This window comes from Emydura macquarii, unplaced genomic scaffold (genome assembly GCF_026122565.2).
Source record: "Emydura macquarii macquarii isolate MOO-44397 ecotype Brisbane River unplaced genomic scaffold, CSIRO-AGI_Emac_v2 contig_1253, whole genome shotgun sequence".
NCBI lineage: Eukaryota > Metazoa > Chordata > Testudines > Chelidae > Emydura > Emydura macquarii.
In genome coordinates this window covers 64,646,582-64,670,886 of record NW_027131390.1, presented here as the reverse complement: position 1 = coordinate 64,670,886, position 24,305 = coordinate 64,646,582, and the positions used below count along the sequence as shown (strand labels likewise).

General features: G+C 40.1%; 2 protein-coding genes across 2 annotated transcripts in view; both read right to left on the bottom strand.

Moving 5' to 3' along the window:
• The window catches only part of LOC137153562 (collagen alpha-2(V) chain), a 76,639-nt gene extending 62,531 nt beyond the window's left edge, over positions 1-14,108 (bottom strand). The window contains exons 1-6 of the mRNA XM_067549045.1: positions 14,088-14,108; positions 9,047-9,157; positions 5,276-5,353; positions 3,459-3,503; positions 2,293-2,346; positions 875-928 (exon numbers count right to left, since the gene is read on the bottom strand). Of these exons, the coding sequence (XP_067405146.1) occupies positions 875-928; positions 2,293-2,346; positions 3,459-3,503; positions 5,276-5,338 (216 nt within the window). The 5' untranslated portion in view covers positions 5,339-5,353; positions 9,047-9,157; positions 14,088-14,108. The remainder of the gene's footprint in view (positions 1-874; positions 929-2,292; positions 2,347-3,458; positions 3,504-5,275; positions 5,354-9,046; positions 9,158-14,087) is intronic.
• The window catches only part of LOC137152985 (collagen alpha-2(V) chain-like), a 95,676-nt gene continuing 78,026 nt past the window's right edge, over positions 6,656-24,305 (bottom strand). The window contains exons 3-6 of the mRNA XM_067547911.1: positions 22,289-22,302; positions 14,088-14,141; positions 9,047-9,157; positions 6,656-6,688 (exon numbers count right to left, since the gene is read on the bottom strand). Of these exons, the coding sequence (XP_067404012.1) occupies positions 6,656-6,688; positions 9,047-9,157; positions 14,088-14,141; positions 22,289-22,302 (212 nt within the window). The remainder of the gene's footprint in view (positions 6,689-9,046; positions 9,158-14,087; positions 14,142-22,288; positions 22,303-24,305) is intronic.

The following is a 24,305-nucleotide window of genomic DNA, read 5'->3' as shown; positions in this document are numbered from 1 at the left end:
TGGAAACTGGAGCAACGTGGGCTCTGTTGGCATCAATGGATTAAGAGCTGATTCTTTCCTAAGATTCCAATTGCTATAATTATTAGTACCGTATAATTGCCAGTAAGGGAGTTTATTATGTCTTCACAAAATATGATGTATTTCCATAACTTTAACTGAGTTTTACTTTTAATTCTTTACCAATTGTTAAAATTCAATGTAAGATGTAACAGTCGTGCTTTTACAAACAAAGGATACATGTGCACATATCATTAACCTAGTGGGATGAGGTTACAAATTGGTGGCAGAGGGATACATTCCTGTAACACATCACAGTTGTAAGTAACTCGTGGTTATCTCATTCCTTCACTCACAGACATGGTTAAATCTCAAGGGACAAATCAGACGGTTTAAAAATAACACATTATGTCATGGATCCAGATCAATATTATTATGTTCCTTTTTCTCTCTAGCTGACCATAGTACTCCAAAGCTTTTCTTAAGAGACAGCCTAGGGTGTGGCTCATGTGCACTATTATATGGGAATCCTGGGTTTGATTTCAAACCAGGCACCTCAATTTAAGGGATAGTAGGGCAAGGAATATCAGGAAGATGATCCATTTAGCTCTGTGTGGGAGTAAGGGCCTTGCATGGCTCACCATTGGCCCCCCAAAGTGAAAAGGGATGTTGTTGACAAGACAGAAGTCCTGTCCTGTCTTCTTTGGCAAGAGGTTAGTAGCTATGACACTGGATGTGAGGAGTGAGGTTACAGTGAAAAGCAAATGGATAGAAATCATCAGAAAACACACTTGCACTGGCCAGCAACTGTACCTGAGAAGCCTACATGTGTTTTATTAAAAGTAAAACAAGGTGCAAAACAAAACAAAAATCATACATCTTCACCAGGTTTGCCTGGAGGTCCTTCTGGGCCACGAGCACCAACTTGACCCTAGTAATTAAATACACCATACATTAATTAATCCACAAAACAGTCCTCAGAAAATGAATATATTTCATTCTGAACGTTCATTTTATAAAGACAACATGCAATAGTGAAGAAGATTATTTTAATTTTCAGCATCATCATAGTTCTTAATCCCTTCCCATCATTCTGTTCCATAATGCCTTAAACTAGGCTTCGAATAAAATGTGGGGTGAATTCTGTGCGGGCAAATGTGTATTTTAGTTATTCCAACGTCTGTGTCAGGATCATGCACAGGGGCCTCTCAGAGACATTACACACTGCTGTCAATACAATATCCACTCTATTGCCAGGCAGTTTAAAACTGCTGTGCTGTAGTTTGAACCCATTGCCTCTTGTCCTGCCCTCTGTGGCAACAGACAACAATTTTTCTCCATCTTTTTTATGACAGCCTTTCAAGTATTTGAAGATCGCTATCATGTCCCCCCTTAATCTCTTTTCCAAATTAAACATACCCAGTTCCTTCAGCCTTTGCTCACATGGCTCGCATTCCATCCCTTTGATAATCTTTTTCACTCACCTCTGGATCCTTTCCAGTTTCTCGTCATCCTTTCTATACAGCAGTGACCAAAACTGGACATGGTACTCCAGCTAAGGCCTAACCAGCACCAAGTAGAGTGGTACTATCACCTCCTGTGACTTGCCTGCTATGCCTCTATTAATGCAACCCAAAATTGCATTTGCCTTTTTTTTGCAACAGTATTGCATTGTTGTCTCCTGTTGAGGTTGTGATCCATCACAACTCCCAGATCCTTCTCAGCAGTGCTGCTGCCAAGCCAGTTATCCCCCATTCTCCATTTATGCATTTGTTTTTTCTTCCTAAGGGTAGCACTTTACAGTTGTCTTTGTTGAATTTCATTTTGTTATCTATAGCCCAGTTCGCCAATTTATCAAATTCCCTTTGAATTTTAGCTCTATCCTCCAAAAGTGTTTGAACCCCTTAACACCCCCCCCCCCCCCCGGCTTTGTGTCATCTGCATATTTGATCAGTATGATCTCTATTAGTACATCCAGGTTATTAATAAAGATGTGAAATAACACCGCAGCCAGAACAGATTCCTGTGGAACTCCACTTGAGACGGGAATATTATTATTAAAATGGGACACCCTTTTCATTACAAGTGTGGACCATCACTGCAATTCAAAGCAATTAAAATCCAATGAATCAACAGAAAAATATCACCACCAGTCCTGACTGAAGCCCTTATCACATCATAACTTTGGTGTATGCAGCATGAGAGGAGCCTATAGTATAGTGAGAATTTATAATAGTCTCTACTGTTGCACTATGCAATTTTACACTAGGGAGATGCACATATATTTGACCTTACCATTGATCCTGGATCCCCAGGTTCACCTGGTGGACCTGTGGGGCCAACACCACCCTAAAATTGACCAAAAAAATAGAGTAGATTAGAACCAAAGGTTGTGATCTGGAAAAACAGTTACAAACAGTAAAAACTATACAAAGAGATGGGCTCAAATTAACTACCCAGATCAGAATAATGACTGTCCTTGAGACTGTTCGGGATCCAGATTTGAACTCCATGGTGTTATAATGGAATAAATGAACACTCTGTATACTAAAACTCTGAAGAATGCAGTATTTGCTATAAACAGGTTTCTCTTTTGTCCATCAAATATCAGGATAAACACTTCACCATAGTATAACAACAACAGAGAGCCAGAAACCAGTGGGAGTACTGGAGGAGTAAGGTATTATTCAGAATCTGGCCAGTAAATTTGAAGCTATTTCACTGATAACTGGAATCAATTTAAAAACCAGGAAATAAATTCTGACTGAAGCAGAACTGCACATGCATCTAAGATCATGTGAATCCAGCGGCTAGTGGTGTAAGACTGAAAAATTATAATGAAATAAAAGAGTTTACGTTATCATTCTCTGGATATAGTGCTTGGTGGTGACTTGTGTTAATTATGTAGTGCTTGGATTGACCTGCCTAATTCCTCATAAGAATTAGGGATGGACTAAGACATTGCAGGCTATTCTTTCTATAAGCAGACATACAATTTGGGAAAGCTTCAAGAAAGATGCATTACTGGTGTTATGCTAACTCTGAATAGCAATATCATTAACAAGAGTCATCATTGTAAGCATCTGATAAAAAAACAATTATAGGCCAAATACATCTCAGATGTAACTCCATCCAAGTTAATGGGGTTACACGAGGGATAGATTTGGCCAACTGTGTATCATAGAATTACAAAAGATATAAGATCATTTAATACAAATAATGATATAATAATCATTTTTAGGAATGAACTTGTGTGTATGCTACCTCTTTATGGCTTCAAATCAGGAAAGCACTTAACCACATACTTAAGTCCATCCCTAACCAGCGAAGGATTTACACCTTTGAAGAAGGATACTTTCTTGAAACAGGAGTTCCATGCACACTTTAGATACCATGAACTCTGCCTGTTTTTCTTCCTTTTGTGTACATCTGTGTTAAATACCATGGAACAAATCACTTACTTGTTGTCCCTGTAGACCTGGAGGACCTCTTGGACCCACTGGACCCTATTAAAAACACAAGGGTTTGTTAAATTGTCTTAAAACAAACGAAATCAAATGCATCTCATGCACACTGAGCAAAAGGACATATCTAGTGGTGACCTCCAGGTTAACACTTCTATGGTCAAAGCCTCTTGAAGCATAATGAGATGATACTCATTAGACACTGGGCTGTTAGGTGCAGATGAACTAGAAAGAAGGGAGTCAAAGAAGAACCAGAAAGCGGGGAGGCGTGTAATTCAGAAGGGGTTGAGAACCTTGGGTTGCTTTCTCTCTTTAGAGTCACTGACTCTGGGAGGAGAGAAACTCTCCTAGTTATGCCACAAGCTTGGAATATGTGGTGAGACCTGAGAACCTGTGAGGCTTGGAGGCCTGCATCACTCTACAACAAAAATGTAACAATCAGAAATAAACTTTTCAAGTACAATGTAGCCAAATGTCATGTTTAATTAATTCCAAACCCAAACTCAAATCTCTACCTTATTACTCACATGAATAGAACTGTGAGATCAGTGCTGTACTGTGCTAATCCTGCTACATTAAATGTATGGGAGGGGGCCTCAGTAGTGTTTTGAGTCTGTGAAACCTTCAGAAATATTTTTAAAGGGTCAAGTTTCACAATAAATTTTTTCAGAATTTCATGAAATTTTCCTCCCGAAAAAAGGAGGGAAATTTAAGAAAAATAAGACATATTCCTTATTGAATTGACACCTGAACTATGCGAGCAATAATAATTTTGTTTGAAAGCAGTTATCATCTTGCTTCTAGGAATACTAGGGAAATAAAAGAGAATTCTACAGCAGAGCAGAATTTGCATGTTGATAGAGCCACAAAGAACTCGTATCCTAGTTTCATGTTCTGTCTTAAGACACAGAGCCCATAGTTTCCAAATGATTTCTACATTACATTTCCAGTACAAGGAGCATGTAAGAGAAGGAAAGAGCAACTGATCAATACATAATATTAATATAACAATAGGGAACAAACAAGTAGTCCTGGGTGAGACTAAAATGTTGGGTTGAAAAGAAAAGAAACGAAAAGAAAAGAAAAGACCTAATCCAAAACCTAATAGAGTCAATGCAAAGGCTCTAATTGACTTCAGTTGACTTTAAATCTGGCCCTGGATGAAGCAGCATTTAAAAAAGAAAAAAGAGAGGTTTTGAAATGGGATTTAAAATTTTGAAAAGGGCCAGAAAAATAAAGCAAGGGGAGTTGTAAATAGTTTGGGCTAGAACAGAAAAAGAGTCATGTTTAGAAATGGCAATGGAAGACAAAGCAATACCCATGGTGAGAAGACCGTGGCAAAGTGAGCAAAGGGAATAAAGGGAACACTGAGAGCAATAAACTAAAGAGGACAGGTTTGGGCAATAAAATTATTAAATGTAAGGGTGACAATTGCAAATCAACAGCACAGCCTTAAAATTAGGTATTTATTTATTCTACTATCTTTCAAAATCCTTGCAAAAACACAAGTAGTGAGGAACGTGGAGGTCTGTTTTATATCATATCTCAGGGTAACAGCTAATATATTGAGTGCAAGAGAGAAAGAGAAACAAGAGCTCTTATGCTCTCACTTCAGCACAAAGAATACTTTTTTCATTTCTTTTACATATACATTTAAAACAACACTAAAACATTGTGTGTTAAGTGCATTTAGATAAAGGGAACATATGGCATCTGGGTGGATGTATTTGCTATTCATTCATTTCTTGCATACATATACATATTCTTGTATTCACATTCATTCTGCCATACGGAGGTACTCAATATGTTCTTACCACTGCACCAGGCATGAATCCCATTTGACCACTGAGTCCAGATTTCTCATCCAAACCCGCCATCTGTGCTGAAAATGGCTGTAAAAATGAGAAGTCTGATTTTAACTGGCAATTGTGTTCATGATGCAAAAGGCAGAAAACTACGCAACTCACTCTTAATTATTTATATTGGCTCTGCAGTGCTATTGGAGAAAATCTTATTTTTGTCATTAAAAGAAAAACCTTAATTTACTTAAATGGGATTTGGGATCAGGCTCTCATAAAGCGGCTAAGTTAGATAATTCACAATTGGCTTGCTTGCTTTTCAAACCCTACTGAATTTTAATCCTAAAAAGTTTTTTGATCATTATTAAGGAAAAGATCTTCCTTGAAATTAGATTTCTCTTTCACTGATTTTAAATTTATACCAATCTTAATCTTGTTTGCAGACACTTTTCAACGTTTTCTGAATCTCAGTTTTTTTTTTTTTAAACACAAATGTGCCTAACATTCAGATATATCTGAAGTTAAGTGGAAAACTAGCTGATTTTTTTTCATCTTAAATTATAGCTTTGACTGTATTTCCCTTTGTCAGCAAAGCTGAAGAGCAACTTCTGTTTCTGTGATCCCATGCCAGCCCAAAACATGAATTTAAGCGGGGAGAGTTTACAACACACATGCACCCCCCTCCGTTGCCTAATTACATGTTGATGTGGTTGAAAACCAAGTCTTTTTATGTTGTTTATTTAGGGCCAGATCCTTAGTAGCGGGTGAGGAACACTCATTGCAGCTGAGGCGTGGTAGTACTCCTCTGACCCTACGGTTGCACTGGTCCCCTACCACAGTGGTCCCCTACCAAATTGGTCCACTACCACAGTGCCCAGATGCCTCAAGTCTTCCCTATCCTGTTCCTTCCATCAGTGACACCAAGGAGCTATTACACAAGCCATGAATCTCTTGGAAGCCGGGAAGCTCTGGCCTTGCCCCTTCCTACCACACTTTCTAGGCTAGCCACCACAAAAGATGGACAGTTTAGCAACCACTACAGCACTTCTGTACAACAATGCTTGGGATATCCTCTGAGGGCTGGGTTTAGGGTCACCTAGAATAGTATAAAGAGCCAAAGTGCTGCCCACATTATCAGAGCTTGATAGCCTGATTCACCAGTACATTACTCCAGTTTTACATCCATCATCAGCGTAACTCCCTTGATTTCAATAGAGATACAGTGCCATAAAGCCAGTAATGCAGTGGGGAATCAAAATATATATCATTAAAACAGCAAAAATGATGTACCTAAACGTAATTTACAAAATATGAAAAGGAACAATTTTATTTCATTAACTTGTAATTAATCATACACATCATAAAATCTGGAGAAAGAAATGTCTTGTAGATCACCTAATCCACATCCATGCTGTCTGGGATTGCTCCCTACAGAACATAGAATCATAGGACTGAAAAGATCCTCAAAAGATCCTGTCTTCCAGTCCCCTACACTCAAGGCAGGACTAAGTATTATCAAGACCATCCCTGATTGGTGTCTGTCTAACCTGCTCTTAAAAATCTACAATGACCGAGATTCCACAACCTCCCTAGGCAATTTATTTTAGTGCTTAAATACCCTGACAGTTAGGAAGTTTTTCCTAATGTCCAACCTAAACCACTCTTGCTGCAATTTAAGCCCATTGCTTCTTGTCCTATCCTGAGAGGTTAATAAGACCAATTTTTCTTCCTCCTCCTTCTAAAAACCTTTTACATACTTGAACACTGTTATCATGTCCTCCCTCAATCTTCTCTTCTCCAGACTAAATAAACCCACTTTTTTCAATCTTCCCTCATAGGTCATGTTTTCTAGACCTTTAATCATTTTTGTTGCTCTCCTCTGGTCTTTCTTCAATTTGTCCACATCTGTCTTGAAATTATGGCGCCCAGAACTGGACACAATACTCATATTGAGGCCTAATCAGTGCAGAAGAATTGCTTCTCGTGTCTTGCTTACAACACTCCTGCTAATACGTCCAAGAATGATGTTTGCTTTTTTTGCAACAGTGTTACACTGTTGACTCATATTTAGCTTGTGATCCACTATGACCCCCAGATCCCTTTCTGCAGTACTCCTTGCTAGGCAGTAATTTCTCATTTTGTATGTGTGCAACTGACTGTTCTTCCAAGTGGAGTACTTTGCATGTGTCCTTATTGATTTTCATCCTATTTATTTCAGACCATTTCTCTAGTTTGTCCAGATCATTTTGAATTTTAATTTTATCCTCCAAAGCACTTGCAACCCCTCCCAGTTTGGCATCATCCGCAAACTTTGTAAGTGTACTCTTGATCACTGATGAAGATACTGAACAGAACTGGATCCAGAACTGATCCCAGAGGGACCCCACTTTATATGCCCTTCCAGCTTGACTGTGAACTACTGATAACTTCTCTATGGGAACGATTTTCTAACCAGCCATGCACCAACCTTATAGTAATACAAACTAGGCTGTATTTCTCTAGTTTGTTTATGAGAAGATCATGCAAGACAGTATCAAAAGCCTTACTAAAGTCAAGATATACCACATCTACCGCTTCCCCCATTTGTTGTCCTGTCAAAGAAAGATATTATTTTGGTTTGACCCAATTTGTTCTTGACAAATCCATGCTGATTGTTACTTATCACCTTATTACCTTCTAGGTGTTTGCAAATTGATTGCTTAATTATTTGCTCCTTTATCTTTCCGGGTACTGAAGTAAAGCTGACTGGTCTGTAGTTCCCCGGGTTGTCTTTATTCTTCTTTTTATAGATTGGCATCCCTCAATGCTTCACCTAGCTTTAGGTCTGAATAGTTCCAGCAATGGGGAATCCACTGCTTCACTAACAATTAGACTCCATCATACTTAAAATAACTTAACAACAATGTGAATCATTGTCCAGCCTAAATTTCCTTTTGCTAAATTCCATCTCATTGTTTCTTTTCATTCCTCCATGAACCATCACACTGTATCTCCACAGTCCCTTAGGGCCTGATCCAAAGTTCATTGGAATGGAAGGATTCCTATTGACTCCAATGCACTTTGTATTGGGATTTTTTTTAACTGCTAAAATATATATACTAAATTTTTTCAGACTTTCCTCAAAGGTCAGCCCTTCTCCAAGTGATTAATTTTCTTTGCCTGTATTTGCACCTTTGACAGATATGTTCCATCCTTTCCCTTAGCTTCATATTTGATCAGTTTGTTCAAAAAGGTTGGTTCAGTTTAACTGAAAGGAAAGGATCTTATTCTCTCACCCTTCTTCGGCAATTAAACAGAGAGGAGAAATAATTCAGGGGGTCAATTAAATTACCTTGATGGTCTTTTTCAAGCCTATTGTGAATGAGCACATGAAAATAGTGGGTTAACATCCCCATCCTCTCAGAGATGCAACACAAATTGAGAGCAAGAATCATCATAACTATCCAGAATTAGCATCTATCCACTAATTAAACCTGTGCTGGTTAGAAAATTTAAATCCTGATTTACTTCATGTACAAAACACAGTCACAGACACTCTGCAAACCTACTGATCACATTCCACTGGCTGGCACCACGCTCACTATGCTTCTTCACCCATGGCCCCAGCTATCAAAGAGCAAATCCTTCATTTTAATCAGAATGGATGGCAGAGATTAAGGACTGGATAGGAATCATATCCATAATTCCCCAACTCTAAGGCATCTTTTCATGGCCGGTTTTGTGTGTCTAAAATTATGGGATCCATCATCCACCTGGATCCCATATTTATGCATCTATAATACTTACTGCATTCCTCCCATCTGTTCCTGAGTGAGTTGGGTGTCCTGGAGGTCCAGGATCACCAGGCTGTCCAGGGATACCAGGTTCCCCATCAATCCCTTGAGGACCACGAGGACCCTAGAAAGAAAGTCAGCAGAAATTAGTGCAGATACATACCCAAATATATTAGTGAGATTCATCAGAATTAACAACTGCTCAACTAGCTTTTTATAAATCCAGAGGGGATTGTAAAATTTCTGCTGAAAAGATCCTCAAGCAGCCAGCATCCTTCATAACTACAGTTAAAGAAAAGTTAAGTCCAAATCTGACTACAAAGAGTTACAAAGGGAATTCACAAAACTAAATAAAACGGCAGATGAAATTCAATGTTGATAAGTGCAAAGTAATGTACATTGGAAAACATAATCCCAAATATACATAGAAAATGAAGAGGTCTAATTTAGCTGTTATCACTCAGTAAAGCGATTTTGGAGTAATCGTGGATAGTTCTCTGAAAACATCTGCTCAATGTGTAGTGGCAGTCAAAAAAGCTAACAAAACAGGAGGAACCATTTGAAAAGGGATAGATAATAAGACAGAAAATATCATAACACCATTATGCAAATCCATCATATGCCGACACCTCAAATTCTGAGAGCAGTACTGGTTGCCCCATCTCAAAAAAAGATATATTAGAATTGGAAAATGTATAGAGAAGGGCAACAAAAATGATTAGGGGTATGGAACAGTTTCCATATAAGGGGAAATTAAAAAAACTGAGACAGTTCATCTTGGAAAAGAGATGAATAAGTGGGGGAAATGATAAAGGTCTATAAAATTATGAATGGTGTGGAGAAAGTGAATAAGGAAGAATTACTTACCCTTTCACATAACACAAGAACTAGGGGTCACTCAATGAAATTAGTAGGCAGCAGATTTAAAACAAACAAAAGGAATTACTTCTTCACACAATGCACAGTCAACCTATGGAACTTGTTGCCGTGGAATGTTGTGAAGACCAAAAGTATAAATGGGTTCATAAAAGAATTACTGTAGATAAGTTCATGGAGGATAGATCCATCAATGGCTATTAGTCAAGATGGTCAGGGACGCAACCCCACGTTCCGGGTTCCCTAAACCTCTGACTGCCAGAAGCTGGGACTGGACAACAGGGGATTGATCACTCAATAATTGACCTGTTCTATTCATTCCCTCTCAGGCATCTGGCACTGGCCACTGTCAGAAGACAGAATACTGGCCTACATTGTCCATTAGTCTGATCCAGTATGACTATTCTTACAATCATTCCTGATCCTCAGACAAGAAGCGCTGGCTAGAAGTAGCAGCAATAGCATCCACCAAGTATGGAGCTAAAAGAACATTTTAAAGATTTAAACATTTTAGGGGCCCAGGAATAATTCATATCATTCCCAAAATGTGTTATAGTGGCTTCAGAATGTTTAGCCTTGCAGATATGTTTGATTAGAACATACAGAGTGGATTTCAATGGAGCTGAATGTTTGCAGCCTCCTATCAGAGGTAGACCTGTCAGCTATTGTGAATTTGCTGCACAAATGACACATTAGATCAGGGCTCGTCTACACCTGAAATGCTACAGTAGAAGAGTTGTGCCACTGTAGCGCTTCAGTATAGACACTACCGATGCTGATGGGAGGATTTCTCCTTTCAGCATAGGTAACCCACCTTCCTGAGAGGTAGTAACTAGGTCATAAGAAGAACTCTTCTGTCAGCCTAGCATTGTCTACACTCAGGGTTAGGTTGGCTTAAATACACCACTCAGGATGTGGATTTTTCACATCCTTGAGCAACGTAGTTAACCTGACTTAATTAGTATATACCAGGCCTCAGAATCTGATCCTAGTAACTCCACTTATACCAAGGAGTTATGTCTGATTAGCGGTGGCATAAATTAGATCAGAATCTATCCCACAGCTTCTCTGAGTGAGTATAGTCACATGATCATTCTAGTCATAGGTGGGCCACACAGCCTGTCAGGGTTGGAGGGGCATGGCAGGACTCGGGGATGGAGCGCCACCTCCACCCCCAACTCACCTCTGTATGGATTGTAGGAGTGCAACCAAACATTATAACTCAAAGCCTAGGGCTCAACTCAAAAATAGGGGTGGAGGTGGTGCTCCCTCCCCGAGTTCTGCCATGCAGTGCTGGCCCAAGCCACCTGGCCTCACTGCTCATCCTCCCCCTCCCCCAAGTTCCTCCACACCCCACTAAGGAGGTGTGCCCCACAGTTTGAAAACTTCTAGAAAAACTGTTGCTAAATGGAAGGCAGAAATCTGGGGAGGGAGCCCATGACCCCACGTGACCCCCCCCCCCCCAATACATTACCTCTGCCTATTTCAGATGCGGGTACGCAGTAGACTACATTATTTGGAAAGGGGTATCCAGCCTAAAAAGTTTGAAATCCACCATTCTGGGGATTTCTATATTGTCCCCATTCCCCTGCATCCAGTTTGCTTCAAAAGCAATAATAAAGAAGCAGCTGGTAAGATATCAATGGACTTAAACAGACAAAATCAATAGCACTATTTCATGGACACATAAAAATCCAAGCCCCTTTAAAATGTCTCAGATTGAGCACCCAAAAAATTGAGCCATCCAAAATTAATAGTCACTTTTGAAAATCATGGCCAGTGATGTTTATTTGTTGTCTCCAGATGTTTTGTTTTGACTGGCCAACAAGCTATGAACCCTCTATGCTAAATGGAGTTTGAGGGCAACAATGTACTAGCCCTAAACATCCCTTTAGACACATACTTTGTGGTGGGAAAAAATTTGAAGCATTTTTTAACCTCAAAAAATTCATCCGCCGCAACATCAACATTGTGGAATGAAAACTAGCACATTGTGTGTTTATATTTATTTGGAGAGGACAACTAGCCAGATGGAATTAGGTCATATTGAATGTTTTAGTCTTGCAAAACCATTTTGTTTATCCCTGTTCGTCCTTTAGTAACTGTTCAAAAATGGGGAAGTTTTAAGCAAATATTCCAACTAGGCCACAAGGTGGCATCCTTTGAACATGCACACAATTTATTGCAAACACAATAATACTGTGGTCATTTGTCACTGGTATTCAGAAACAAAATATTAAAGTTCTGCCTTTGATAATGTAGTGAAATAAAACAGTCTAGGGTAAAACAGTTTCAAACCACTGTTTATCATACTATTAAGGAACTATCATTAATACCTACTGTACTAGTATACGGAGAGAAACTAGAACCCCTGAACAAGATTTGGTTTATTTTCAGTCATGTACAAAATTGCCTGTAAAAGTAAGAATAATGATGTTTGGATTCAAAGAAGTAACTGGCTCAATCCCAGAAGGCAGATTGTGGAAACAAAGGTTGATGCTGTTCAACAGACAGCCACATTCCTTCTTATTTCAGAACTCCTCCCAGAATACAATGTATTTTATAAACTTGCAGTTGCTAAACCCAACCACCAAGTGGCACTTCATCACATTAACCTGGGGGTTTAGAAGGGTCGCAAGTGCAGATCTGGTATTGGGGGTGGCAAGAAAGGCAATTGCCTGGAGCCACAGGGGCGCCATGAAACTAAGTTACATGCCTCAGCCCCATGGGGGTAGGACTCAGGCTTCAGGGGTACAGTAGTTTGGAAAGGTTAAGAACCACTGCATTACAATATTAACAAATAATCTGATATCTAATATAAACATAGAAAAAATGACAATTCTTCGTTTTCATGTAAATGTTTTGTTTTCCTAAAATGCAGGTCCATAAGGAAACAGAAAGTCAGCATTCACATATAGGCCCCCGCTTCCAAAAGCAGCCTCAAAATTTTGGGTAGGAGGAGTGGTGGTAGAAAGGAGTAAAGTATTCTCATGGGCCTAAGAAGTCTGGCCTTTTGTCAGGGCAGAGAGAGCCCTGGTCTACACTTACCTGGAGATTTGGCAGCAGTCGAAGGGAGTTACGCAAACTATGCAGAGTAGCTTGCTTAATTCCCGTCGACTGCTGTGCTACCTTTCTGCACACCATCTTCACTACACTGCGCCGTCGGGAACTGCGTTCCCATCGATGCAGTGCTACGCTATTTGAGGGAGTGGTTTTACTCAGTCGACTTCCTGATTGATTGAGAGGGTCTACACTGACCGCTCAATCGATCCAGAAAGATCAATCTTGAGGCAGTGACTCTGCCGCCGTCAGTATAGACATACACTCAGTCAATGAGAACTTGTTGTGTATTAAGGGATGAGAGAATATCCAATATAAATTGAAAGAATGTTGCTGTTTAAAATCTAAAAACCTGTTTAAAGAAGCATCTGTATTTTTGCTGTGGTTTTGTTTCAATAAGGAACATGTTGGAGAAACAGTTTACTATTATAAAGCATAATTCTACTTCAAAGGCTTCATGCTAGAACATTATGGAGCAGAGAAGAGAATTTTGAAAGGATCTTTTTTATACCCACTTGAAAAAACCTCAACTCCTTTGGTATCTTCACCATTCCCTTTCGGTCTTTCAGTGGTTCATACAGCCACCAATCATGTGGATGCTGAAATTCCTGTATTAAGCATTTATTTCTGCAGTGCAGTCTCGATAATATTATTCACTAGCATACTGCCATGTTCTGCCCATCTCTTGACTCTCACTTATTTCTGAGCTCTCCCTTCCATTTTGAAATACTCTGAGCAGTTAACATCACCTCTGATACACAGTTGTCACCCTTAAAAAGTCAACATTTACCTTTAGTTCCCATACAGAGGTATGAGATAATTCAGGTCTCATTTTGGATACCATTTTGGGTAAGTGTTGGCAAATGATGACTTGTCTGTAACAATGCCTCTAGACATTGGTCAATTGTTTCAAAGGTAATATTCATGTTTCAAACTATTCAGAGAACCACTGGATATAAAATCCTCTGGTCTTGTGATCTGTGTTTTGGGAGGTAGGTGGGCATGTTTACAAGGCATTGGATCTTAGAGCAGATGTAAAGTAATTTAGCACTTTGAGGTCAGCCCTGCAGGTGAATACAGATTAAATGAGCTTCTAGGAATATAATTTAGCAACTTACAGGTCTCCCCTTAGGTCCTCGTTCTCCTCTTGGTCCTTGTGAGCCTGGAGGTCCCTAAAGGAATGATTAAAACCATTAAGTACATTAAGCTAATGCTTTACAGAGTTTTGAAAATGTAAAGTGAAATAATTATTAGAAAATTAACTTTATAAAAAACAGCCCTTCTCCGGAAAGCGTACACTCATTGTGAGATCAGTACTTTGGTTTGTTTGCCTTTTAAAAAGGTGGAATCACTTTAAATCACTTCTTATGGATTCAGGAGGGCAATGTTAGACAGCAATATCATAAATATCACAAAGAATTTCAAATGCTCCCTATTTTTCCTCAAATGTTTAGGTCCCCAGAGGTAGTGGAACCAGTGCTATTTCACTGCACCTGGGTTACAGGATTTGAGCAGTCTACAAAAGCAGAGCTCATCCTCTGTGCAATTCAGCAGAGACTCCCTATGCCAGAACATAGAAGATATGCAGATCTGTACCACTGATGAGGCTGGAGGATCCACCACTATGTGTCGCCTCCAATCCTTCCACCCTCTGAAGATGGTTGGAGGAAGATGGTTGGCCATGAGGCTAGAAGCACTGACCCTGGAGTGACTCCTCTACCAAAAAAAAATTCTCCACTCTGTCATATTGGTGGTAGCATTTTACACCAACTTTGCTCTTGCTTTGTGCAGGTGGAAGGCAAAGGAGAATCACACCCAAGGAATAAAATCCTAGCCCTACTGAAGTCCATAGCAAAACTCTCATTGACTTGAATGGGAGTGGAATTCCACCCAAGGTCTGTCATTTATTTCTGGAGTGGGGCAAAGAAAAGAGAAATTAATTTTAGTTGTGAATGTGTTACTCTTGAGGAACATCTTGATTGAGGGCCCTTTCATACAAGGGGTACAGGAAACAGTGCAGGCAAGAAAACTTCAGGTTAAAAAAAGATACAGAGATAGAAGAGTTCAGCATATATGCAATCCTTTCCCTGGGAATGGATACCAATCTGAATGAATAAGCACCAAAGGGTGGACACGAGGAGGGAAATGACACAAGAGAGGCCTCACACAGCAGCCAAAGTAGCAACCAAATAGGGGGAAAGTATAAACATATTCCTGAAGCAGCAGCAGAAGGCAGTACCCAAAAAGGATAGAATGAAAAAAGAAATCGGAACAGTTGGCATGGGCCAGATAAGCTGACAGCAGCTTTGATGATGCAAAGAGCATTACAGAGAGTTTTTGCTAGATGCAGAACTGGACAATAAGAGAAATGAATCATTAAGGACATGGTTCACACGGAACAACAGCCACTTTCTCCAAAGATACTAGAACAGGCAATGATGCCCTGGATCTCGGCAGACAAATGCACATATACAAGGGTGGAATTTGACATCAAACCCTTCAAACAGGTCAATAGGTTCAGTACCCACAAAGCACACATGGTGGCCAAAAGCACCCACATAGGTGCTACGGCACTGCCCATTTGTTTTAGTGCCAGGAATCCCTAGTAACTTCCTCTTCCCTTTCTTCTGTGCTGCATGACTTTCTCCTGTCTTATGACCCTAAGGCCAATGCTGTCCTTTTCTCTGATGTCACCATGCATGCTCAGCAAAACAGTTGCAGTCTGTCACAGATTTTACAGCTGGGTAGGGCTGTTTTATCTCTCTCTCTCTTATGTGTCTAATTCATTTCCATTCCCAGAGGGAGTATTTAGCACTGTACAAGTTCCTGTGTCCATGTCCTTAATTTATTTTTTCATGTTCTCTTTTCTGTTGTTTCATAACTTCTGCAGCCACGTTCACCGGACCTCAGGACAGGACACCAGCATTCCTGGCTGTATGTAACTCATTCCCTTGTTAGGTGTTGCTTACATCTTATTGTTGTAAGCCAGTGGTTTTCAACCTTTTTTTTTTTTTTTTTTTGCGGACTCCTAAAAAATTTTGAATGGAGGTGCAGACTCCTTTGGAAATCTTAGACATGGTCCACAGACTGAAAATCACTATTGTAGGCTGCATAATAGAGGGAAAATTGAGCCCCTGAGTTTAGTGCCTCTCCCTCACTTCACTTTTAGTATTTATGGCTTTGTAGGATGATCACTTCCTACACCTGCCGTGTTCCAATTCCAAGTAACCATATACTGCATGGGAGAATGAGAAATGCAACCTACCATCCCCACCAGGTCACATATTGGTAGCAGAGTCAATATGTGGCTACCATTGCAGCTTCAGACATATAGTACCAGAACGTTCACTGGTTGGTGGACCTACAGGACCCTGCCCCATTTCTTTCCCATCGCAACCCACCTCTGCATGTTGTATCTCAATTAGCCCTCAATGAGCTGTTCTCTGCAGCATACTATTGGGGTTCACACACCAACACAGGGCCCCCAGTCCAGTTCCTTCCCCGTTCAGTGGAGCCACAGCAGCTACAGCGAAGGCAGGTCCCTCCATAGCCATGGAAGTTCCAACAAGATTTGCACCTTTATTATTATTTATATCATTGTAGTGCCTAAGAGTCCCAGTCATGTTCCGGGATCCCATTTTGCTAGGTGCTGTACAAATGTAAGGTGGAAAGCCCTATTAGCACATTAATGTATATAGTTATATAAGGTATAGTTAAAGTCAGGTTGCCTGAACCTCAGGCTAAACAAAATGGAGTTTCTGTCTCCAGCTGCGGTCACTGTCACCAGCAGACCTTTGGCACAGATCCAGGTCTTTTAATCTGCCTGACAACACCAGTAAAGGCGGGAAAGCCACCTCTAAGTAGGTCATGGTGCCGGGTGCAAAGGGTAGTGCCATGTGCACACCCTCCCAGGGTGGGAAATTCCAGCCCTAGGATTGGGTCTTTGACATCGGACCGAGGCTATATAAGTTCAGAGCACCCAGTGACAGTTGCTGTCCCTTCCAGAGACAGTGTGGTGGGTGGTGAGAGAACACCTTGGTTGTAGTGTGGGTAGGCTCGACGAGGATGTGGATAAGAAGCAGACGCTATCCAGGACAAGAAGTAGATGACAGCAGGACGTGGAGTAGAAGCAGACGAATGCCATCTGGCAGACGGCTAACAATGCCTGGAGGCGAAGACTGACCGTGAGCAAGCCATCATAGCTCAGAGACTTTGGGGAGTTTTATCCAAAGGTTTGTGTTTAAAGGTATTGGGTCTGGGGTTCAACCCCATTGTATTGACCCCCCGTGCATTTATTGAGTTGTCACCTAAATAAATTCATACTTTTGTTTTGGAAACACACCTTGTCTGTCGTGGACTGTAAGCCGTTGATAGATGCGTCCAGAACAAAGATCCCTCACCCTAATTCACCTGTTAACATTCGCAACACAAAGACAGACAGAAAGACAATCCTTGCCCAAAGAGCTTACAGTCTAGTTACTGTCAGGACACCAATATTGAACCCAGGCCCACCAGATCCTTAGGAAACACCCTTAACCACTGCACCACTGCCGCCCTTCGCCAACAGACTTAGTACTAAAGGCCTACAAACCCACAGCAGCCATGACCAAGGCCCCTGATTGGATAGACAGGCAGCACTCTCTAGTACCTAGACTATATAACAGTCCCAACAGGAAGAGGATGCTGTTTGAGCAACAGGCCACACTACCAACTCCTGCGAGAACTTAGACCATTGCCCCAGGCTTCCTCTAATACCAATGAACCTCCCGGATGCTCAGCCACACACACACACACACAGAAGTACTGCTCTGAACTCCCCACAGCTCACCTTGGCCACCAGGCATGAGTCATTATCATATTAAAAATGAAATTGAAGAGACTGGAAATAATATAATCAGAGAAATAGAAGCTCAGACTCGACTTACTGCTGGTCCTGGGCGGCCTCGTATTCCTGTTACCTAAATAAATAGAAGACATGAGCTAAAGCTTTCCAAAACACTAGGAATGCATTTGTCATGGCTACCCTAAGGAAAACTTCTCACTGAATGATGATGATCTGTACAGTAAATTAAGCTACCTGACGACTTTTAGGACTTTGAAACCCTTTTTACATTTCAGTACCTTTGCCTGAATAACATCAGAAGAATTTTGGAAGAATGATGATAATTTTGTGCTGACTTTTTTCTACTAGAAAAATGTGAATAAAGATTTTGAAAAGTGAGTGTTACTTTCTCTCACTTTTTAACTTTTTCCCCCCCACTTTTCTACTAGAAAAAGTTTAACCGTGTAAGAAAGTGTTTTTCTACCACTTTTTCTCTTTTTACAAAAAATCTTATTTTCAACTTTATCCAGGGGGAAAAAGTAAATCTGAGAGAAACTGATGTTTGTACCTTTCCCCATATTTTTCCTGGGTGCAGGGGGTGGGGGGTCAGGCTAAATAATGGAGAGAAAGTTGCAATTGTCATATAATTTTAAAACAATTTTAAAAAATATTTTGAATTTTGAACATTTTTGAAAAATAAAAAATGTTGCCAAAAACAAATTATTTTCAATTTTAAAAACTGCTGATTTTTTTTACCAGCTCTTTTTATGAGTTCTAAACACTTCTAATATTAGCCTATTTTCCATTACACTATACACAAAATTCCGAGGCCTTGTCTACACTACAGAGTTTTGTCGACACGTGTTATGTCGGCATACAGCCTCATTATGCACGTCCTCATTATGCTTCTTGTGTCAGTGAAGTGCATTCACATTGCCAGCTCTTGCATGGACACAGGGAGCAGTTCGCTGTTGGTAGCCAAGCCACTGTGCAACTGCACGCAAGGTGCTTTGGGAAGGGTTTGTAATGTCTCATGGGGCAGGCCCAGCGTCATAGGATGAAGGTTTCTGAATCCCATCATTCCATGGGCATCCTACTAGATTGACAGCCATTTTTCAACTGCCGTCAGCCAAACTAACACGGATGAACACAAACACAAGAAGCCCACAGAAGTGTGTGTGTACGGGGGGGAGAGAGTGTGTGACAGGGAGTGAATGTGTGTGTGAGAGAGAGACAGAGTGTGTGTTGGGGGACAGTGAGTGTGTCCACACACTGTCTCTTTAAGTTCAGACAGCCGACAGAAACAACCAATCCTGATGCAGAAGCTGGTGCAAGGACAGCTGGTGTCCCTCTGTTTCCCTGTCCCCACAGCTCAGTGGAGACCTGTATATTGGCAGGGGGACAGGGACACCCCAACATCAGCCCCCACCTCCCTCCCTGGCTCTGCACAGCACATCAGGAGTCTCTCCCCCCTGCCCGATAGCAGCAGCCTGCGCTATCTGCATGCCTGCTATAGGAGAGCAGGTTGATTCCCTCAGAGTTCTCCCACAGACTTATCTCCCCACAGACCTAGGAGAATGGTCCATCCCCTCCCTTGTAGTCCAGGCAGGATTGCGTTTGCAGCCAGGAGCTGGCATGCTCAGCTGTGCAGTAGCTGTGTGAGCTCTCCACGCTGAGCAATTTCAAAACTTCCTGGGACTTTGAAAGGAGATGGGGGCATGCATGTGTATCTTGGGGTGTAGGGCAATGCAGCAGAGTTCAAAACGGTGAGCAGAGTGGTCACTGTGGGATAGCTCCTGGAGCCCAGTTATGGCATACAGTGTCTACAGAGACGCTTTTTCCCTCTAATTTTGCCACAAAAATCTCTACACCTCTCACTGAGGTGGTTTTATTTTGTCAGCAAAGTAGGGGAGTTTTGTCAGCTGAGGAAGCATTGTAGTATGTACACCGCCACTGTTTTGTCTGGCGACAAAACTCTGTAGTGTAGATCAACCCTAACTATGAAGAAGGTTTCTGTGTAAATGTTTAATTCTGCAGAATTTTTTCCAAAAATACAATGGACTGTAGTTTTCAATGGCATATATTTGAAATACTAGCCATTAAAAACTACTGTCAGTTATATTTAAGGAAGAAATTCTCCTTAGACTTAATTTTATTCCTCCCAAATAAATGCGACCACTAAAAATCTCATTGTGGAGTTGTTATTGTTAAATAATTTCCATCTTTTCATTGGATAAATGCTGCAATTCTGTTATATGGGTGATTACTTTTCTAAAATCTCTTAAATTACAGCACGCGACATGTACACTTACATAAAGCACTGATAAATGAAGAAGAAATTAACTTACAATTGGCACCACTCCAGGTTCTCCTTTTTGTCCCTGCAGGGTAGAATAACAAAAATAGCTCAGATAGCAGAATATTAGTAAATAACAGTCTTTATGAACTTTAACAGCCTTTCCCAACATTAATATTGACATATGATGCACACTATGACATTCCTATTATCATAGGAGAGATAGGAAACTTACATGGCTATAGTAGCTGACCAATAGCATATTTAATGATTATGGACATTGTGGTTTTTATGAGTAATTTGTAAACTAACAGTTTTTCTATTATTACATATTTTATTGGCTCGGGTTGCACAAGTACTTGTACTGAAAAGACACAATGATTTCAATTCAGCTAGCTTGCCTATTTTCATGTGCATAAGTACAAACCATCTTGGAGAGCTGTTACTGTCTGATCTTGCTCAAACACATAATGTAGCTTTCCACTGCTAAGAGAGCAATTCACAATCATTTAGACATCACTTCTTCATTCAACCAGACTGTATAAAGTCAGTGAAAGGTAAGATAAAATGTTCTTCTTCCACAGACAGAAGAACCCAACACATCAAGCCCAGTGTTAACACTGCATTAAATAAATGAATGATGTGACACTGTTTTAGGCACCGGGGACAAATTGGTCAACTGTCACACACGTGTAGTCCAGCATACTGACAACAGTTGCATGATATTAGGAACATCAATATTTAGACTTTTATTTATTTATTTTATTTAAAGAAGGGCTTAAATTCATTGCCTGGTTTATCAAATAACAAGTTAATTACATTCAATTTAGCTCCACAAAGGAAATACTGTTACCACATTTAATGAGAAGTGAATGTTTAGAGTTACTGAATATCTACAACTTATCGCTTTAAAATATAAATGAACGTTAAATACTTATTTGTGGCTAATTCCCCTCTTAATAGGTTATTAGAGATAAGTATTTTAATTTGCATTTTTACTAAGAGCTCTCACTACGAGCACATTTTCTCCCTGCTAATCCTCACACAATTTGATATGTTACAGACATTCCCACATCAACAGAGGACAAAGGTATCTTACCAGGAGAGAATGTCTTCTCTCTAGAGTAACTCAGGCCGCTCAACAATGGGTCAAAATGAACCTCCAGATCAAAACACTCTGGAACTTCGGAGGCTCAAAAGATGAAAACTGAGTAATATTTTTCTGTTCGGGCCCATCTCCACTTATAACTAACACAATAAGATTCAGTGTTGAATGTTGAATAAAGCAGTACTGTCAGCTGAACTACTACAGCAGTGAAAGTGAAAGGGAAGCTGGAAAGATGTTTATATTTTTAAAATATGAATTCATAGCACATGAACAGCACATAGCACAGTGACCAAATAGGTGCATAACTGAAATAGAGCTAAAGACATGCATGTTGCATGTTGACTATTGTAAGCACACTCTAGTGATTAATGCAAAGATCTAATTTATCCCTGGCCAACTCTATGAATTAAATATAACAGCAAATGTAACAAACATAGAATTCTTAATAGTACAGTATTATTTAGGTAGTGTGAAGCTGTTATAATAACCCTCATTATTAAGCAGGTCTCCATGTTGGAACTCATTACACCAGTGCTCCAGGATAAGAACTAGCTACTAATTAGTTTTTGGGCGTAGTACAAGTGTTGGTTTTAACCTAAGAGGCTGGGATTTTCAGGGACGTAAGGGAATCAGGAGGCATTGGGCACCTAACTCCCTTACAAAATCCCAGTGTAAGCCTTAAATTGTTTGGACCCCTTCAATCCCTATGTGATGCTGCTAGAATTGAAGCCAGCTGAGGTACTACAGCTGGAACTCCTTTGATAAAAGGTATGAGGTTTCTGGGCGGGTGGTCTCCATAAGGGAAACTAAGTTGTGATCCCCCCAACCCCAGGATCTGGTAGCCTTCCAGATACATTGCAATCTCCCCAGGCATTAGGAAGAAGGTGTGGTGAGAAGAGAGATTTCATTATTTAGATGCCTGCCGTGGAAGGTTAATTATTTTGTGATGTCTGCTGGGACATGTTTATATATCAACTAGCCAGAGTGAGATGAGCAGTGTTTATGATATTTTATTATAAAATTTAAATTATGTAAAGGATAGGAGCCTGCTTATGGCTTTAATACACTTAAAATATAAAAAAGTAAAACTTACCTTCCTTCCTCTACCTATAAAAGGAGCAAAAAGGGAAACAAATTAGTTTACTGAGAGTGGCAAAACATTCTAAGGAGTGAATGGAGGTCTGTACAGCCAGAATGGTGCAGCATGGAGATATAGAAAAAGGTCATATTGCCAATGGGGAGCTTGAGAAGTGCCCAGAGATACATATGCCTCACATTCCTGAATGGGGATCAGTAAGGTTTGGAACAGAGTTCCCTAGATGCCCAGCCTCCCTGAATATTGCACAGAATAGGAATAAGCATGTCATCACAATTACCCCAGAATAGCAAATGAGATTTTAATGTTGTCCCACTATATACTCATATTCATTTCCCCCTTTCCGAACATTTTTCTGGAAGTGAATACATCTGACTCCAAGTCTCTTAAGAATACTTAATATTACGGTGGGATTTTCAATAGCACTCAACATGAGCTTAACTCTGCTCCGATTCAAGTCAATGGTGAAATTCCCAACAACATCATTGGGAACAGATAGATGAGCACTTTTGAAAATCCCATCCTATATCATTGTATCTGACACTATTTTTTTGTAAAGCCACAGATGATCAAATGATAGTTGAGTTTTTTTGTCAAGTACTTGCAATACTTATATACAGTCCCCACTTGCAGTGAATTTACAGCTCTGAAGTCAAGCTCATAACAAAAATATTTTGGAGGAATATTTATTAATATATTTAATAGCCTCAATTCATTCCACAATGTATCCCTAATGCTCTTCTTCTTCTTGGTTGGTTGAAGACACTCATTCGTGGCCTAATGCCTCCTAATGCACTGCAAATATGCACCATCTGCTTATTAATGCATGCCATGTCTTGTCTTATTGCTTAATTATACAACTCCCTCTATGTGCCCTTTATCATTACTCCACATTATTTACACTAATATAATCAGCAAAATTATTTTCCTTTTAAAAATGCCTGTGATGCTGGCTGGATTAGAGAATCATTTATGATATTATTTAACATCAATATTTCAAAATTACAATAATTCATATGAGTTATGCCATGCCAGGTACCGTTAGAAAGGTTATAATTTTCTAAGTATGATGATATTGTTTATGTGCATGTGTCATATTTGTATTGGAAGTTATGGATATGTTGGATGTATCTGTATTTCAACTTGGGCTGTGTTTCTGGGCAACACTCCAGACAGGATGGCAGCAGCAATAAGCTGCTTAATGGCTCATTAAGGAAACTCACAGGTACAATGGGCCCAGGGAGAGAAGCTGGGGCTACACTTGATGAGTCACTAGGACTTACTCATATGACCCTGGACTCCATCCTATTTCTGTAAATTTCCACAGCAGCATGGAAAAGGCCAAGGGACATAAAAGGCGACTGTACCACATCCATTTTGTCTTCAGTCAGTCTTTAGTCTTTACCTACCTCTGGATCAACTCAACTGCAACTGAAGCTGTGAATCAAAAGACTAAGACCCATCCAGGTACTGGATGTACACCAGAGGGACTATACAAGCCTGTAAATGCCACAATTCTAATGAAAACCTCATATATATGGACTTTCAAATCATTTTTATGTATCTGATTACTTTAATCATTTAACATTTCTCTTATAGTTTGTTTCTTTCCTTTTATAATAAACCTTTAATTTAGTTACTAAAGGATTGGCTGGCAGTGTGGTATTTTGGGTAAGATCCAAACTTATAATGATCTGGTAATGTGACTGACCCTTTGTGGTCAGGAGAACCTTTTTGGTAAAGAGCATAGAGTTTTAAATAGCTTCTCTCTTTACTTGACCTAGTATCTGATTGGGAGCCAGAGACTGAAATGCAGTTAAGGGGGCTGTGTATATTTTTGCTTTAGCTTCTTGATAACCAGTGTGGGAAATCAGAAGCATTGTCTGTGGCTGGTTGGGAAATCTGACTTCAGTGTCACCCACCAGTATTGGGAGAATCTGTTCTCCTTTTGCAGCCTGCCCTGACCTTGGCATTTTCAGGTAGTCTACCCTAGGCACGGACAGGTCACAATGCC